The sequence below is a fragment of the Meleagris gallopavo genome, chromosome Z, assembly GCF_905368555.1.
Source record: "Meleagris gallopavo chromosome Z, MGAL_WU_HG_1.1, whole genome shotgun sequence".
Classification (NCBI taxonomy): domain Eukaryota; kingdom Metazoa; phylum Chordata; class Aves; order Galliformes; family Phasianidae; genus Meleagris; species Meleagris gallopavo.
The window spans coordinates 33,551,907-33,571,309 of record NC_139435.1 but is presented as its reverse complement, the minus strand read 5'-3'; the positions used below and the strand labels follow the sequence as shown (position 1 = coordinate 33,571,309).

At 39.9% G+C, this 19,403-nt stretch overlaps 1 protein-coding gene across 3 annotated transcripts in view; it reads right to left on the bottom strand.

Annotated features, from left to right (window-relative positions):
* Window positions 1–19,403, bottom strand: part of ADAMTSL1 (ADAMTS like 1) — a 396,646-nt gene that overhangs the window by 14,492 nt on the left and 362,751 nt on the right. For all 3 annotated transcript variants that reach the window (XM_085213494.1, XM_085213493.1, XM_085213495.1), the window contains 2 exons: window positions 14,297–14,476; window positions 12,391–12,525 (listed from right to left, as the gene is read on the bottom strand). In XM_085213494.1, coding sequence (XP_085069620.1) covers window positions 12,391–12,525; window positions 14,297–14,476 — 315 coding nt within the window. The remainder of the gene's footprint in view (window positions 1–12,390; window positions 12,526–14,296; window positions 14,477–19,403) is intronic.

Here is a 19,403-nt window from a genome sequence, read left to right as displayed (position 1 = left end):
GAACATGACATAACCCTGCTGAGGACTGAACATACTGCAAAATTACTTGAAGTGGTCAAAATAAAGGAGTCACTTGCATTCAAATTCATTTTCATTTTCTCAGAATAAAAAACATGAATAATATTCCTTATCTTCAGCTGAAAAAAAAAAAAAAAAACACCTCTAAAAAGCCAACTAATCAGTCACATGAAAATATTGGATCAGTTTGGAAATATTTATAGTCAGCCTTCTAAGACTCCCATTATTTTAGATCATCCTCATTGCAGTATTGAGAAAAGTGGGATAGTGAGGCTGCACACTTAGCATAAGCTGTATAAGTATGTTTGAAAAGTATCTCAAATAGAACTTGTTCTCCAGCAAACCTTTTTTAACCACCTTTTTTTCTTGTCCTTTTATTGTAATAAATTAAAAATCGGAAGTTGGCATGTTGAGAGGCAAAGAGAGAATCTATAATACCTGATCTACTTCTTAGGCTGACTTCCACTCAGAAGGATACGTATTGATTCTCCCACTAGCACACTAGCCACATGCAGCTTAGCTCTCTTCCCTCTTGCCGGCACCCCTGGTCTGCATCCACAATACGGCAGGGTGCTGGCCAGATGAAACTGCTGTGTGGGGCTTGTTCACTCTGTATTAAATGCATACTACCAAGGGCAAGGAGTCCCCAGCAGGTGTATAATACACACAGTAGCCTGTGCAGTTACAGTGGCAATGTTTCCCTGGCAAAGAACTACTTAATGCAGCAAAATCTTAAAAAAGAGAGAGAGAGAGAGAAAATAAATGAAAGAAGAAAAAGGAAGATGGAGACAGTGCTCATTGCTCACAGTGGTCACTTCTCTTGCCTTGTTCTCTTGGCAAGGTCTAATGGAGTTTTACCCTTGGCAGCTCTCTTCCTAATGCTGCACTTCCTGACCACAAAGACACAGCTTTCTTTGCTGACTTCCTTCTTCCTATTTCTGTAAGCTATTTATTCCTGTTATGCTTCATTTTACCTTATTCCTTATATCCTTTCTGAGTACTTAAGCCTTTTCCTGCTCTTGTTCAGAGAAGCAAGTCACCCAGTTTCCAGGAGATATTCATTCTTAACAAAATGAGTGATGTGAAAGGTATCAGCCTAACTGGTTTACTGGTTTAAGGTTGCCTATGTTAAAAGGAAAGGAAAATAAAGGAATACTGAGGAAATGGACAAACTTAACAATAAGTGGCTGTATGATTTTTCCCTATGGTACCGTAATTTTTTATAGTTTGCTTGTCTTCTAAGAGAACTGCAGAGATTTCCACAGGTCAGCTCATAGCCATGACAACTGACAAAGGGCTGCTGTGAATTCAGTTTTACTGTTGGCATTTGCAAACAGTCTACAGAGGATAAATGAAGAAAGCAGAAAGGTCAATTTGATGTTAAATGTAGAACAACTGAAATCAACCTCAGTATGCAACTAGTTGTAGCTCATGCCTGTTTGTCTTTTAAAAATGTTATTGCCAATCAGATCAGTATAGTCTTCCTGATACTATTTCCCTTGTTTTTATAGTTTCTTTTTTCATAATAAGTATATGACGATACTAGCTAAAGCAACAGCCAGTAATCAATAATATGAGAGGAAGGAAAAGAAAAAACTAACAAAGTGCCTAAATATGTTACACTAGTGAGTAATTATTACTTTTTTTTCCTTGACAATAAAACTTTACTAACACCTGTGAGACTCATATGTAATGGATACTCCTTAGTTTTGTATGCAGAACAAGAATCAATCACATTTTGCAAGCGAGATTTCCTACATTTTTCCCACATGTATGGACACATAAGATATGGCATAATGTTTTATGCACGCCAACTAAGAGTATAATAAAAAAAAAATCTTCCATTAATATCCCTTTCCCAGGAATAATTTTAATGCAATTTAATGTATATTCACAACACCTAATTCTCGATTCCCACCCATCCCTGTCAATACTGATGGCTTTTTCCTTCCAAAGTTTAGCAAACAGCCTGAGAAAAAAAACTGGCTTTATTTCTAAACAGACCAACTGTTGCAGACTGTTAGTACATCAGAACCCTTGGGAAAGTAGGGAGAAAAAATTTGGGAGGACTAATTCTGAGCAGCAAAACTTGTGGCATGATCACCTTCTCTTTCAGCTCTTCTTAGAGAAAGAAAATACTGCCTTCAGCCTCCCTGTCAAAGTCTTCCATGACTATGAGCTAATTCAAAGCCAGGATGAAGCAGTCACAAATGTGCAAAAGCTGGAGGAAAAAAACAGAAATCTAATACGAATTACATCATTTAGTTGGAAAAGCGTTATTATTTCGAGGATAACAGGAGGATATTTGGGAAAGAAAGAACATTTCACAACATTGCAAATCACTTGTTGAGAGGAAACAGTAAAGGCAGAATGCAGATGAAATTCAAGACCCTGTTATATCTCTGCAATGCTCACTGTACGATTGTAGTCATAGAAAGATTCTGGGGTACTTTGCTAATGCTAAGTGAACAAAATCTGTAGCATGTAAACACTCATTTTTCATTTGCAGACAAATTAAAGTACAGTAGCATATGTTAATGCTACTGACTCTTGAACTCCTTCTATAAGCCTGCTAACTTAAGTCAGCAGAATTCAATGGAAGCAATGGTGAAAGTGTCAAATAAATAATGCAGTTACTAAATACAGTTTGTAATAGAAGGAAAAAGAATACAGAACTGTGTTTCAAAATCCTTAAAATTCTTAATATTTATTCCCACATGTTTGTACTTGTCTGACAAATAGTTCTCTATTTTACTACTGACCTGCTCACCAATCACAGTCCTTCAAATATTTATTAAAGATGGACTCTGAGTGAAGACTTGGGATGACTTTGAAATTTGAAATTTCTTTAAATGAAATAGACTTGCAGTCTGAGCTCTGGTTAACTTTCCAATTGCAGCCCTGAAGCAGCTGTGTGGTTCCTTTTCCTTTCTGCCTGCATCTGACTCAGATGCATGGAGGATCACAGGATCATAGAATGGCCTGGGTTGAAAAGGACCACAATGATCCTCTAGTTTCAACCCCTCTGCTATGTGCAGAGTCACCAACCACCAGACCAGGCTGCTCAGAGCCACATCCAGCCTGGCCTTGAATGCCTCCAGAGATGGGGCATCCACGACCTCCTTGGGCAACCTGTTCCAGTGTGACACCAGGATGTATGTATACTTTCTTACTCAGGGCCAAAGCAAGTGCCAGCAGTGGAGCTGGAAATTGAATTCCTGCCTCTCAAATCTAAACTTTCATCTTTGGATATTATTTCCTATTTAAGAGATAGGCTTAATTAGGAGAGCCCGGACATGAACACACACTGTAACATGCAGTCTGGATTCATCAGTATTAATATTCAATACATGGTTGTACATTAAAGTCCAGTTTTATATTTTTGCTCTTCATTGGTGATCTCTCCATGCAACTTGGGATGTTTGATCTGCATTACTTTGGAATAATTTGATTCAGTGATAAAAGTCCTACCTGATTTAACTTGAGTGACTGAAATGAGAAATGTATATTAAACCTATGGTATTAAACCTAAATTTAAACCACTAAATCTAAATTTAATTCCTTTTCGTACCTAGCATATAGGACAAAATTTGACAGGACTCATTAGAAGGTCCTTCACTCGAAGGTGGTCAAGGCCTGGAACAGGCTCCAAAAGGCAGTGATCACAGCACAGAGCTGCTGGAGTTCACGAAGCATTTGGACAATGCTTTCAGACATACGATCTCAGTTTGGGTGGTCCTGTGTGGAGCCAGAGTTGGACTGGATGATCCCTGTGAGTTCCTTCCAACGTGGGACATTCCCTGATTCTATGAGCTTTTAAAAATGCTAACGAAGCAAATACAGGTAAGGTAAGATCATGTCTGGAAGTCTTCAAATACCTGTGCAAAACCTGATTTGCTGAAGTGGCAAAATTAAGAGATAAACCTTTGCAATTTTTCTTAAAGGGTGAAGATAGTAGACAGTGTAAGTTTTAACTAACATTGTTTACTCAGGTTTTATGCATATTACTTTACTTCTCAGTGCTTTTATACAGTGGGTAAAATAAAACTCACAAAGGGTAATGTGATCCTACAAATCACCCAAAAAAGGATTTATGTTAATACAAGCATAACCCTAGTTTTTAACAAAGACAGAGAAATGACATTAATTCATATGTTATAAGGAAAGGCATGTATTCAGAAATAAGCCAATTCAACTGATGACAGTAGCATTTGAAAAAAAAAAAAAAGGTATTTTAAATAACCATTTAGGGTTCCAAAGGAGCAGTTGAATCTTACTACTTTAAACATTTGACATGGCTTTTATACTTTTTTCAAAACATCTAAATTAGTTACCCGGTGCCACACATGTTGCTGTTATTAGATATCGTTTACATAGCATTGTAAATTTACACTGCATTCAATAGAAATTGAGCTAGACCCATTCCCAACCCAAGAGAAGTTGTAAAAATATTCCTAAATATACAACTACACGGTGGGCTCATTAAAAAGCAAAAGAGTTTTCAAACTCCAGTAAAACAGCTTGTTTTCTAAAAAGCTCTGAAAAGTGGAATTGTACACATTAAGAATCTTGTGGCACTAAGAATTTGGGTGAAAAAAAAATTAGAAATGGTAAATGATGAAACAAAACCTATGAGAATGGGCACAGCCCGCAGAAGTGGCCTCCTCAACTAACTGATGGGTTTATTCAACTGAAAAGGAATATACTTCAGATTAAATTATCCACTGCTGGTACTGCTCCAGGCTAACTGCACAACTACAGTTGCAGGAGAAAAAGGACATTTAAAAGAGTCACATGGAGCGGGTACTGAGGAACAGCAGTGTAGCACAAAGAATCCACCAAGGAGACAGCACAACACAGTTAGTCCAACAGCACAGTCCAAGCTGCAAAGGTCTATTTTATTGAGCTGATAACTTGCCGCATCCTGAGATTTCAGAAGCTCAGGAAACTTCCTGTGTTGCAAGAAAAGTAATAAGCACAGAGCAGAGAAAGCGGAGGACAGATAGGTACAGGAAAGACTGCTACACAGAAAGCAGCATTTTCATTATTACCTTTATATAGATATAACTTACCCAGGAATTTTCACAATGTAATGAAGCAATGTAATGGACGCCAAAATGGAAGGAGGTGGAGAACAAAATTAACTGGGCAAATTATTCCATGGATATACGTGGTACTTTAGCACAGTAGAAATCTAACTAATATAAACTAAAGTATATCCTGTAGTGTTAGAATCACTTTTCAATCACGACATCCACTTTATTAGAGGGAGAGGAGAAGGGAAAAATGATGTTGTGATATAATAACTTCATAAATAGTCATAATTTTATCTGATTCTTATTGCACAACTTCTGCAGCTGCCTCTTTCCTTAGGGGAGCACAAACATTGGTTTTCTATTTACTGACATTTTATGCAGACTGTAATTTATTTTGGATTACTACATACAATTTCCAACTGTAACAGTAATTCCAAAAACCTAGAAAAATTTAGAAGAGGTTCAAGGTAGGAAGAGGATGGAGAAAAAGTAGCATAGAAAAATTACTAATGTTTCAAGCAGATATTCTTGCTTGAGTAAAGCAAAATAAAATACTGCAGGAGATTCATACTGGTGAGATCAGTTAACGTTAGTCTGGTTAACTTACTGCTTTTCAAACTGATTTTGAATAAAAATCAGTGTTACATTTACAGATGTTATGGCTCAAGAGCAAGACACACAGTTGTAAATAACAGCACTAACATTTTTGGCTCTGTGGTAAAAGTTTGGCTGTGAATGTGGCACTTTTTGAGTTGTTCCTTATTCTAAAGTAGCCAGTTCACTGACAAAAGAATCGAAATCATAGGATCATTCATAGGTCACTCTGAAATAATGCCTCCAATTTATTTCCATGAAACTACAGTAGGTACAAAGAGAACAATAACACTATTTGACACAGTACATTCTCAGCTACAAAAAACTATTTGTCTACATAGTCAGCACAATTAGCTATGAATTTTCTCCAGCTATGAACAAGAGCCTGCATGCTACTATCGCTCCATCATAAAAGGCCACAAGATTGGTCAGGCACTGCCCTCAGTGAAGTAGCGCTGTCTGTCTCAGATCACCTCGTCACCTTACGTGCGTGCATTAGAACACCTTCCTGAAGGATCTGTTCCATGATCTTCCAGGCACCAGGGTGAGGGTCACCCAGCTATAGATCCCTGTGTCTTCCTTACTCCCTTTCTTCAAAGTGGGAGTGATGTTTCCCTTTTCCTAGACACAAGGGACTTTGCCTGACAGCTGTGATGTTTGAATACGGAGAGTGTCTTGGCAACCACATAAGCCAAACTCAAGCTCATCACTTCGGGACCCAAGGATGCCTGTCATCAGGACTCATAGACATTTAGTTTAGCCCCAAGACATGTTTAGTTTAATGAAGTGGTCTCTGACTTGTTCTGCTCTTACAGTGTGAAGGAGTTTGCTTACCTACCTCCCACCCAGATGTTCAGGGATGTAAGATGTGGGAAGCCTGGCTGTCAGTGAAGACTGAGACAAAGAACTTGTTGAGTACCTCAGCCTTCTTTACATCTGTTGTTGCCAGTTCTCATTTGTAATTTATTGTACAGGGTTCATTCTCTTTTGCCTTTCTCTTCTGAGCAATGTACCTGTAGAATCCCCTATTGTTATTTTTCACATTCCTTTCCAAGTGCACTTCCATCTGTGCTTTGGCTTTCCTGATCTCATCTATGCATGTATGGACAACATGCTTATGTTCTTTTCAGGCCACATGTGCCTGTTTTATGTCAATTCTGTTCAGCACAGAATCTAGAGGACCAGACTGAAAATCCTCCTGAACTTCATGCCTTATCTCTAATGCAGTTGGTCCTTTCAGAGTAAGCCATTTATTCATAATAAAAATCTGGCTGTTGAAAGTAAGATGGCTACTAAAATTATTCTGCTTTCTTGGGCCTTTTATGAGCTTGTAAGTAACACTGCTAGAAAATAGGATAAATAGACTATTGTTGGAAAAGGAAAATGAGAAGGAAATACTGTTCCTGGTGACTGGAATCTCTGTATTTTTTAAGTAAGAGGTAGCTTTTGTTTTAAGAATAGCTTCACTGCTAAGTAGTGTAGATATTTGCAAGACAAGAATTTGTAGTCCAGCTTTTCTGCCTTCTGAAACAGCAGTGAAATAATAGTTAACTGTCTGGTCACTGGGGATAATGCATAAAACCAGAAAGAAATCTGCTTTTCAAGACTGTATTTGCAGTGCTGGCAGTTAGTAAAGCTGTGTCCTGATTTGTGCACTGAGCAGATTTGGTATGTAAGTTACCAAGGAGAACACAACGAATGAAAGTATTTCCTTTTTTACAGTTGATTATACTTTTTGGTTCATAAAAAAAGTAACTTTATCATCCAACTTCACTGTTATTTTCAACATATCCTAATCATAGGGACATAGATTTTTTCCAGTTTGGATAGATACAGCTTATCCTAGAAAAATATGCTGTGGATGACAACATGGGGAATGTGAAAACTATACGTTCCCAGTATTGGAAGAGCTGACAGGATCAGTATCTTTTGGTATTTTCACCTCCTAATGTCTCTGTAAGGTAGAGAAATGTTACTGCTCCTATTCAGAGGTACAAAAGCACAGCTCAGATTCCAAGGAGCCTAGGCAAAAAAAGGGATTAGAAGCTGTTTCTCAATTAAATGTCTTGGCTTTTTCTTGTAGGTTCAGTCATATCCTCATACTCATTAGAATAGCCATTGTGTACTAGGACCTGGCAACACATTCATTTTATCCAAAGAATAAGAACAGAACAAAGGCTAAGAGTTTACATAATGGTAGCATCTTGTCATCACAGGAAAACTGCCTCCCTGCCTACCTTGCCTTTTGAGGTGCACATACATGTGGGGCTCTGGAACTCAAGGAACAAGTAAGTGACGATGTGGTGGAAGATCCACCCAGGAGATTATCTAGGACGAGGCAGTCATCTCCACACCTCAAGACTGCCTCTGCCAAAAAGGAAAGAAGGATAACTCCTTCTGAGAGGAACAAAGGGCCCCTACATGCTGGTCAGACTCTACCAGTAGAGAAGAACGCTCCCTCCCTGGTGCCCGGGTGAGGAACATTACCAGAAGACTCCTTAGTTTGGTTTGCCCCTGTGATTCTTGTCCCTTACTGATAGTTCAGGGTGGCAGCAATGAAGTCACTGAGAGAAGTCTGAGGGCTATCACAAAGGACTTCATGAGACTGAGCAGTTGGTGGATGGAGTACAGGTCGTATTTTCTTCAATCCCTTCAGTGGCAGGAAGGGATACTGAGAGGACCAGGAAAACCCATCTGATAAATACATGGCTGAGACTGGTGCCTCCACAGCAATTTTGGCTTTTTCAACTGTGGGGCGATTTACTCAGCACCTGGGCTGATGGCTGCTGATGGGATCCACCAAGGTCATAGGGGGAAAAGAATTCTGGCCCAGGAGCAGTCTGGGCTCATTGATAGGGCTTCAAACAGGGTTTGAAGGGGGAAGGGAGTGATAGCAAACCTGCCTGTGACAAGGTGTGGGATAGCATAGCTAAGTTAGAGGAACAAGGTGCAAGCAGGGGCCCTCAACCTGCTGCATCTTATGATGAATATACTAGGCAGCAAGCTGTCAGGGTGTGAGAATCTTTCTTTGTTTTTTGGCTCAAAGCTTGCTTCCTGAGGTATTTCTTGTGATAAGACTCTGACTGATTTGTTGAGGAGCCAAATGATGGGTGCTATCCTGTGACAATCGACATCACTTTAGGAACATTTGAAAGCCCTTTCCTCCAGAGCTGCTTGCCTTGGGAAGAGAGTGCTCAGGAGTGCTTACTGGCGGAAGATCTGGCCTGTGACTAAATAGCTCCAGCTTGGTATGGGAAAATTGGGGAATGATATCATCGTGTCCTGTGAAAAACAGGATGCGGATGGGCATCCATGCTCCCTCTTATCTGTTGGCAAGACCCAGAAGGTGGGAACAAAGGAGTTTCTGCTGAGATTCCAGAGCCAGAAGCTGCCACTCCAAGGAGAGCTGACTCGACCACTTTGAAAGCATTGAAAAGGTGCCATCATCACCATGGTCACTGTCATCGTTATTGCCGTCGCTGTCGTCATCATCAACAGAACAACAATGCCCGATGATCCACCACTACTGAAGATCAATGACTGAACTACGAACCACCGCTGGATCCATGGTGGTGACTATCTCCCTCTTGCTGCCTACAAAGACTTCTTGCTTCTTCTTTCCTATCTTTTCTATCACCCTCCTTCCCTTCCCATTACCCTAATTCATAATAGTGCCCGTCCTCCCTTTTCCCATCTCCCTAATTAAGATTTATAATAAACTGGTCGGACCAACATTTGAACTGTTGTTTCTTAATCTCACACCGGGTATATAATATTAAAAGAACCTCATCTCCCTCCTATAAATTGGAGTGAGACATAGGGATCATCACCAGGAGTTTAAAATTGATCTGACAGAGGAAGGGGATGTACTGCTGAGTAACAGAGAAGAGTTGGTGAGCACTGTTGCTTTAAGATGCAGTGGTGGAAAACCGCAAATTTTTTTCCAGAGGATTTTGGGAGGGCTTCTCAAAGATGGTAATGCTGCCAAAAGCCCAACTGAAGTGCCTCTATACCAATGCATGCAGTATGGGAAATAAGAAAGGTAAATTGGAAACCATGGTGCAATTGGAGAACTACAGTTTATTGCTGTCATGTAAACATGGTGGCATGATTTGCATAACTGGAATACCATGACTGAGGGCTGTGAGCTTTACAGGTGAGACAGGCAAGGTAGGAGAGGTGAGGGAGTTACTCTTTACGTTAAGAAGCGGATAGACTTGGAAGAGCTGCCCCTGAGAAACAGTCATGAACAGATAGAGAGCTTGTGTGTTAAAATTAGGGACAGGATCAAAAAAGGACAGCTAGTGGTCAGAGCCTACTACAGGCTGGCTGATCAAGGGGAGCCTGCTGATGAAGCCTTCTTGCTTCAGCTGCAAGAGGCATCATGCTCTCGGGCTTTCATCCTGATGGGGGATCTCAACCATCTGGATACTTGCTGGGAAAACAATATGATAAGCTGTAAGTAGTTCTTGAGACTCCTGTTGTCCACTGATGACAACTTTCTGGTTCAGGTTTTGGACAGACCCAATAGAAGTGAAGCACTGCTGGACCTGGTGCACACCAGTGTGGAAGAGATCGTAAAAGAAATTAAGAAGCCTGGGCTGCATGTCCTGGATGAGTTTGTGATCTTGAGAAATGTGGGCTAGGCAAAGAGTGGAGTCAGGACTCTAAACTGCAGGAGAAAAAACCCTTATCTTTTTAAGGAATTGTTAGAAGAGATCTGGGAAACTGTCCTTTGGAACAAAGGAAGAGAATAGAGCTGGCAGCACTTTAAGGACATTTTTCTGAGAGTTCAAGAGCTCTCCATTCGCCAGAATAAGAAATCAGACACAGAAAGCAGATACCAGCACGTCATTGCGTGGCTCTGCTTGTCCGATTGAGAATAAGAAGGAAAAGTATTAGCAGTGGAAGAGGAGATTGTTGGCCTAGGAAGAATACAGGGATGCAGTCTGGGTACGCAGGGATGGAGTCAGAAAGCCAAGGCGCAGCTAGAATTGAACTTGGCAAGAGATGTGAAAAACAAGACGAAATTCTTTAGATACATTGGGCAGAAGAGACAAGTGAAGGAGAGTGTACCCTTCTAGTAAATGGAAATGAAGAGCTGGCCTCCTCAGACATGGCCTTGTTTTGATGATATAACTTGGCACAGCACACTAGTCTGGAGCTTTCTGATTGGATAGCTCACTCCATGCTGAGTTTTTCAACAGAAAAAATCTCTCAGGAACTTTCACCAGGTTTTAATAATATAAGCCTTAAATTCAGCTCAGTAAAACTCTAATGAAGGTGAGAGATAGGCATTGAGAAGGAAATTAGCTAGCTATCTTGCTATTAAGATTCATGGAGTCTTTTGCCTCTGAAGCAGAAGGGTGGGGTAAAGGGCAACATGGACAAATGAAATCAGTGTAGAGGTTATGTACAGGCAGTGCAGAATACCCTTGGCAGTTCAAGCACAGCTTTCAAACAGTAAAAAATCCCTACAACTACTAAAGATTTCTCTGCAAATGTGAGAGGAAATGGGTGAAACGGGAATAGGACCCAGTTTTAAAATAACGAATACAATAAAACTTAATCAAATTGCTTTATTCAGTGCTAATAACTTCAGATATTCCCCCCAATAAGGGCTATTTTGCTGCAGTTTTTGTACATGTAGAAATGTAATCCAGAGCTGTACACTAAAAGCTATTGCAAATGTATGCAGATGTCAGCAGTGGGGAAAAGTAAATATTACAAAACTGAAAACATAAATAGAAAGCCTCTACTGTGAAAAGAAAATCTTAAAATTGCTACTAAACGTTAGTTAAGATGGCTGGGAAAGTGCAGATATCAGAGCTTTAAACAGTGAAGTCAGCTACAGATCCTTTGCTGGAGGACTTGTACTCTTATCTCAAAAAGTAGAAGATTGTACTGAAACCACAGGATTTGAGAAGATTTCAGAATATGTATTAATAAAGCTATTGGAGAAGCTCTTTGCTTGTCTGAGCCTGACAGCAGGGGCTGAAGATCAGTGGGACAAAATAAATTTTAAAATAAACATGCTCTGAACTTTAAAAGAGGATAAGATTCTCTTTGCAAACAAACTGTGTCCATTGATATGAAAAGAGTTTACTGAACTTATCATGGAGACAGGGATGAGAAAGCTATGCGGAAGGCAGAATAAAATGGAGAAAACAAGAAAAACATTTCACCAGGGATAACTTCCTTATATGGCTCTGCGCACACATGGGTTAGGTGGTATAACAAAGAGGAATAAAACGAACTGGACGTAAAAGAATTTGTAAGAGAAAAAACAAAGCTCCAGATAATGCTCTGGAAAAGAAGGACATACAATAATACAGAGTATGAATAGCAGACAGACTGAAAACACAGTGCACAGATGCAGAAAGAAAATTAGAACCACAAAAATTTATTCTCTTAGATCAACTGATAGATCAGTTTTCCATGTCCTGTGTTGAACAAGATTGCCAGCCCCTCAGATCAGATTCTTCTTACAGAATGTTATTAAGTACGGCACAGTGGAGACCTTATTTTGCAGGCAGCTTTGGGGGATAACACTAATAAGAGGACTGCCATTTTAAAATGAATTTTAAACAAAGACTTTCTGAGTTGTGAAACAAGTTGGCAATGATTATGACTGCCGATGGACTCCATGGCCAGACAGCCAGCAGGTTGCATAGATAATCTAATCCTGTAACAAAAAAAAAGCCTTCTTTAATCTAAACAAAAAAATAACCTTAAAGCTTACCTATTAGAGCAGAGCTCCCTGGACTGATAGTCATTTTTGTTCCTGAAGGAGAGGTCAACACTGAAGGAAGGTTGGTCCCAATGCTGGAAAGCACTGCTGTCAAATTTTCTAGGTAAGGAAGGGGTCGTGGAGGCTCTGGTAACAGATTAGGATACTGAAGTGATGAGCAACACCATAGCAGAAAACATCTTAAGGACATGAGAAAAAACCGCCACTACAGACTGCTGTGCTAGTGGCCATGCTGCAACATTATTTCAAATAGCAAAAAGCAACTTTGGCCAACTACTAAATACGTGCTTTACCTGATATTACGTAAAACACAAGAGAAAGTATTAAAATTGCATCTTGATCAATATGACCACAAAACAAGAAAAAAATCTGTCTAAAGGCTATCACTGCATTCTGTTTGACTGTCCTTTTTCAAATGTAATGAGCGTACCAGGAGATACAGCAGTTTGGAAGAAAGAGCATATTTATGCAGAATAGAAACCACATAAATGTCCATGGCAGCCAGTGCAAAACTTTTTAATGTCTGCTATAAACTGGATCAAGCCTTGATTAAATACAGTTAGAACCCTACCAAATCCTGTGGTATACTTAGGCAGAGCTCCAAAGGACTAAGAGCTCAAAGAGCTCAAGAGGATCACTCTACACTGAGAATTGCAGGATTTTGTCATTCTACTAGTTATAACACTACTCAAAAAAATGACCATGTTGCCTACAATTCCCAATTCTTTTTGTCATAGAAATTACAGAATATTTAAGTGAATAATGGCTTCACTGCTTTCAACAAGACCACAGCACAAACTGAGCAGATTTCTACTGAGCACATTCAACATCAGAATTATGAGTTGTGGATATCTGAACAATTTCTTTCCATCAAGAAACTAAAAATGTGATTTACCTGAAAGCATAAGCAGGTTGCATAACTCACAGTAACTCTGCATCTTTAAAAACCATGACATTTATAAAGATTAGAAAAGTATTTAATTTAATTCATATAGGAATTCTGATTTATAATCTGAAACCTAGCTGACTTTTTTTTTTCCAGAATTTTTCAGTCTGAGTTTTTAGAGCCAGTCTGGATTCATAGTGATATCCTATGAATACCAGGAGTATTTAAAAGGAGGAATTAAAGGAGTTTTACTGTTACCTGTGAAACTGTCAGAAAACTTACTTTAAAACTGTAAGCTACGTCATCTGTAAGACCCATGCTCACTCTAGTCACAAAAGACAAGAGCTGCACTGGATGCTTTAATGATTTTGTAATGGTAGCATGGAGTAGGTTTCAGAGTTTGTTACTTCACTGTGAAATGTTCATCAAATGTATGCATTTACATGTCTGGTTGGATCATTCATCTGGCAGTCAGGGAGAAATGAAACAGATGAGTTACTAGGAAAGGAAAGCCCTTTCCCACACACTCAGTTACTACCAGGTAACACTTCTACCCATATCTCACAGCTGACATTGTCTTTTCAAATCATGAAGAATGGCTTTATGCTTGTTATTTAGAAACTCAAGAAAAAGTAAACTTCACCATTTACTGAACTTGGGAAGCGCTTTTCAAAAGTGCACTGTGTTTATGCACCTGTTTGGTATAAAATGGGTCAGTACCACACAGCTATGTACAAGAAATGCTGCTCAGTGAAGCAGAACACTTCACAGCAAAAAAAGCCGTGTCATTCTCATTTCAAGAGAGTCACTTAATTAATAAGTCATTTTCTTCACCATCAATGTGTGAAATAATGAAACTGAATATCTCCGCCCTGGAAAGGGTAATCCTTAGCCTGAGACATCTTGCTGCTATGTCATTCCCTCTTTTCACGTCCTCTGATTAATTCAGAAGGCTAATTAGGCCATCAGCTATATTCCTAGAGCTTCACAAGCAAAATACCCTGTACTTACCAAGAACCAACAGCTGGGAGCTTTCAGTTACCTCCCCACGTAGATTGGCTGCCCTGCAGGAATATAACCCCTGATCCGACAGAGAAACATTTGCAATTAGCAGCAAGCCGTCGTGCAGGTGGTGAGCAGGGGACAGCTTGACCTTATTTTTAAACCAAGTAACTTCCGCTTCAGGAACACCTGGAAAAACAACACATAATACATGTAAGACACAGAGGTTGCTGAAGTGTCATACAGTCAAAATGTTTAAAATAGAGCCATTAAAATAAGCTTTTAACATGACTTTCATCTGACATTTTTTGCAGCTCAGAACTGTCTAGTCAACTTCATCATTATCTTCATTTTTAATACTCTAAAGCTGTAGAAGTAAACTCTGAACTCATCACTCTTAAAAGTAAGTCAGTATTGGATGATAACAAAGCCTAGTATCTAGCTAGTATCCTGTCTCCAACAGCAGACATAAGCTAGTGCCTCAGGAAGACTAAGAGCAGGACGAGTATACACAATGCTTCCTGCTATTGCTCTTCCAGCCTCCAATTACTTTCTGGTTAGGAACTTTCTCAGCCAGAAGGCATTTCTGTGCATTTAGGAACCCTCCATAGATTGCTCTTCTGTGAATTCTTCCAATCTTCCTTTCTGAACTAAGGCAAACAATTAGCATTTACATCTTCAGAAATGCAGTTTAACTGATCTAGCCAGGAGTGTCCAGACAACAGATTTTTGCAGATTCATAACCCACTACAGGAAAAACTGCTTTCTTTAATGTGCTTTGATCTAAGGCTCATCTCTATTGGGGACCCTCTTGGAGGAAAGTACTCTGATACAAGCTAGCAAGACTGCTGGTCTTGAAGTGAAAAGTATTTCCTTGGTATAGGGATAGCTGCCTCAACTTACATGCGTACTAGATTGGGTAATTCAGTGTAAACAACTGGTTTACAAGAATAGAACTGGAAATTTTTAGTAGCTGGGATAGATGTGTGGAGTAGTGCCTGGGAAGAAACATTTACCTTATGGCTGTGAGGAGCAGCATATAACTAATCCTGTTAACTGCTGGAGCAGTTTCCCATTTGCTGCATCTTCCATAAGTAGGAGGTACTTAACCTCTTATACATGAATGTATAGTTTATTTGTGTTTACTGTAGAGTAAGGGCATGCTTACAGGCAGCTATTCTTAAGTATATGTTGCCCACCTAAATCTTTTCCTGCCTTATTTACAGCAACAGATTCTTCTGTGCACCGCCAGTAGCTTACTGATTGTACATCCACATCACAAATCAAAAGCCAATCTGTTTGTCAGTTCTGTCACTCTGGCACTGGGTCTGGCACCAGGAATACTTTTGTCTGTGTTCACTATGAATGACACTCATTGTCCGCATTTGTAGTGACTGGATGATTGGAGGCTCCTCACTAAGCATGTGCAGATGGAAATGGGAAAGAGAGGTTTTCCCTGTTCTTCCACATCAAAGCATTCCGACCTTTTTTCCACCTCTCCCAGAATTACCTGTGAACTCTGCCAAGACATCTGGAATGAGTACATCTACGCTTGGCAGTCAGGAAGGTCTGAAGGGCAGATAGTCTCATCCACATTCAGAAAGTAGCAGGAAATAGGTTGTAAAAAACTGCAGAATTTTTCTCACCTTTGTCTGAGGGTGCATAACACAAACTAATCCGGACTCTTCAAAGGTATTAATCATTTTTGTCTGTGATGCAGTTTTCCAAATGCTTACCCTTGTTTATGGTTCTGTAACACAACTTTTTAAAAAGGCTGGTCTGTTGGCCTGTTTCTGAACTCTCAGCTGGGACAGGACCAGAACACAGCTCTCCATCTGGTTGCTACTCTTTGACCTATGTGGCATGGGTGGGCCGACCACCACTTAAAATCATGCTCTGATTTATTCCAGAACATCCAGGCAGAGTCCATAGGGGAGTTCAGACAACAGCTAGATAGCAAACAAACCTTGATAACCAAACCTTGAGTTTTTTTCAAGCCCATGTGTTTATTGTGTTTCCACTGCATGCACAGGAAGTTTAAGACGTGTGTTCTAGAGAGACAAGGAAAGAAAATGGAGACTCTTCTAGTTCTGCAGCCCGAGTTAGAAAAACACTCACATCCCAGCACTCCTCCCCTCAGTGCCATACTGGAGAAGGGATGAATCACTTTTTCTTGCAGTTTGACTTGTTATGGGACACAGTTTCATATTATGACTGTTGACAAACTTTGGCATGGAAGTATAAAGAATCAGTACCAGGTTTATAAAACTAAGATTTCTTCAGTTCAACCCAGACTTTTCTTTCTTTTTTTCCAACTTGAAGATTTGGGTGCTTGGATTTTATGTGCTTGAAAATAAAGGAAAGTAAGTGGAAAAACAAGGGGGATGAGGAGTGCTATGAGGTGTAAAGTAGGAGGGAAAGGGACAATGAAAACTCAAGATTACAGTCCTCAGGAGCAGAGACTTAAAGTAAATAAATCAAGTCAGAAAGACAGAAAAATTAATCTGAGAGACAGCCACTCAGATAATCTTAATCCAGAAAGGCAAATTCTTCCTGAATTTACTACTCTAGAAGAACCAAAAGGGGTTAAGAGTAAAGACCAATGTATTTCTGTCCAGTTCATGAAAGATGCATTATACTTACATGATGTCTACCACCTCTAAAATAACCCTTCTCTGATTGCCAAAGTACAAAGGGTTTTCTTACTCTGTATTTAATGTGAAGCTCCTATGCTAAACAAAGATGACTTGAAATCAACCTGTATCATCTTCCTACAGTGTGGTTTAAAGAATTTAAGAATTGCCCTTTGTGTCAGGGAGCAGCAGACTCATTTTCCATTGTGCTTCCATCTCTGATAACACATAAGCCTCAAATATTTCAAGACAAGAATTGGAGACAGCCAGCAAAGGCACAAGCAAATACATTTTTACAGTGCATTGCCACAAGGGGTAGCAAGAGCATTTCAATCATTTTTTCTGGGTAATGGTAAACAAGAGAGGACAGAAGGCTGAGTGCATCTGCTTTGCAGAAATAATCACAGAGACTGAAAGCCTGAGAGATGCCAGATGGAAACAAGGCTCACTTTGCTGGGCAAGTAAGATATTACACAGTTAATAATTTCCCAATATTTATTTTTCTTCAGCTTTTCCTTCCATCACTGTACACACATATAGCACAACAAAGGCTACCTCGAGTATGCATCAAGTAGAAACATGCATATCAATCAGGATGATTTTGCTAAAACATGACCTTCTGAGGAAAGGAATAATGACACAATGATCTAGCAGTGATAACTTGTTTTATTATGACATATACTAGATTCTAGTACAGCTGAGGAACAAATATGGACCATAAAGCAAGGAAAGAACTGGAAAAATACAGCTTCCAGCATATAGATGAAACACAGAAGAAATAGGAGAGATGAAAAACCTGAAGGATACACAGAGAAGGATTTTAAATCACTCTTGAAAATCTGTTCTGACTCAACAAAGCTAATGATACATAACACTTTACAGATTTGTGCCTCTATTAGAAGTTTTATGGCTTGAAGGGTACCATGGAGAAATGCCCTAAGAGTAAGATTTTTTTAAACAAAATTCTCTTTTCACATCTAATTCCATTGTCAATAACAACTAGGGCCTGGCTGATTGAAGTTTCTGGTATCCAAGAGAGTATCTCCATGTTTTAAGTGTTGAAGTCAACAAAAAGCTTCCTAGTGACACTGGTATGATCCAAATTGCTCCTGCATCTTATCTGGAAGTAAGACTGGCAATTGCATTTGAGTTACTCCAGTAAGTCAGTTGCTTTTATGAAAACTAGGGAAAATTCTAAAGCTGGAAGTCAGGCAGCTGCAGAGTTGCCTGTATGACAACTCTGATGGGTGCACTGTTAGAGCCTGAGTTTTGGAGAAGTCTGACCTTAATCGCAATCTCTTATGACAGAATAGCAGGAGTTAGAAGGGACCTCAAGATATCACTGAGTTAGGTTTTAAAAATAACATTTCACCTTCATAGGTGAAGTGGCAAAGTCATGATAAATGAAACAAGACTGATTTTTCAAGCTTGGAGAAAACTACACCGTTTTCCTTATATAACGAGAGAAAAGTTTAAGTCCAAGATAATTCAGATCAGAGGAAAATTAATCTGATAATTTTGCTTTCCCTTGACTTACAACTAATATCTATAGATCTCAGTCCAGACCATAGATTTTGACAATGCTTATGCCATTCATAAGAAGTTAAAGAGCAATACAAGATTTTTCCTGCACTCTGGTAAAGCTCGTTCTCAGTGAAAGTGGCCATGCAGAGATCTCAAGAAAAAGCATTAAACAAAATAACAGAATAATAGCATAATAGAATCATAGAATGGCCTGGGTTGAAAAGGACCACAATGATCATCTTGTTTCAACCTCCATGCTGTGTGCAGGGTCACCAACCACCCAACCACTAGACCAGGCTGCCCAGAGCCACATCCAGCCTGGCCTTGGAATGCCTCCAGGGATGGGGCATCCACAACCTCTTTGGGCAACCTGTTCCAGTGCGTCACCACCCTCTGTGTGAAAAACTTCCTCCTAATATCTGACCTAAGCCTCCCCTCTCTCAGTTTAAACCATTCCCCTTGTCCTATCACTATCCACCCTCGTAAGCAGCCGTCCCCCCTCCCATTTATACACTCTAAGTATTGGAAGGCCGCAATGAGGTCTCCCTGGAGCCTTCTCTTCTCCAAGCTAAACAAGCCCACTTCTCTCAACCTTTCTTCATAGGAGAAGTGCTCCAGTTTTTCTGATCATTTTAGTGGCCCTCCTCTGGTTCCGTTCCAAGAGCTCCATGTCTTTCTTGTGCTGGGGCCCCAGGCCTGAACGCAGTACTCCAGATGGGGCCTCACAAGAGCTGAGTAGATGGGGACAATCACCTCCGTTTCCCTGCTGACCATCTCTTTTTTAATGCAGCCCAGAACATAGTTGGCCTTCAGGCTGCAAGCACACACTGCTGGCTCATGTCCAGCTTCTCGTCCACCAGGACTCCCAAGTCCTTCTCCGCAACCCTGCTCTCAAGCAGATCAAGCAGATCTCTCCCAGTTTGTATAAGTACCTGGGATTGCTCTGGCCTAAGTGCAGC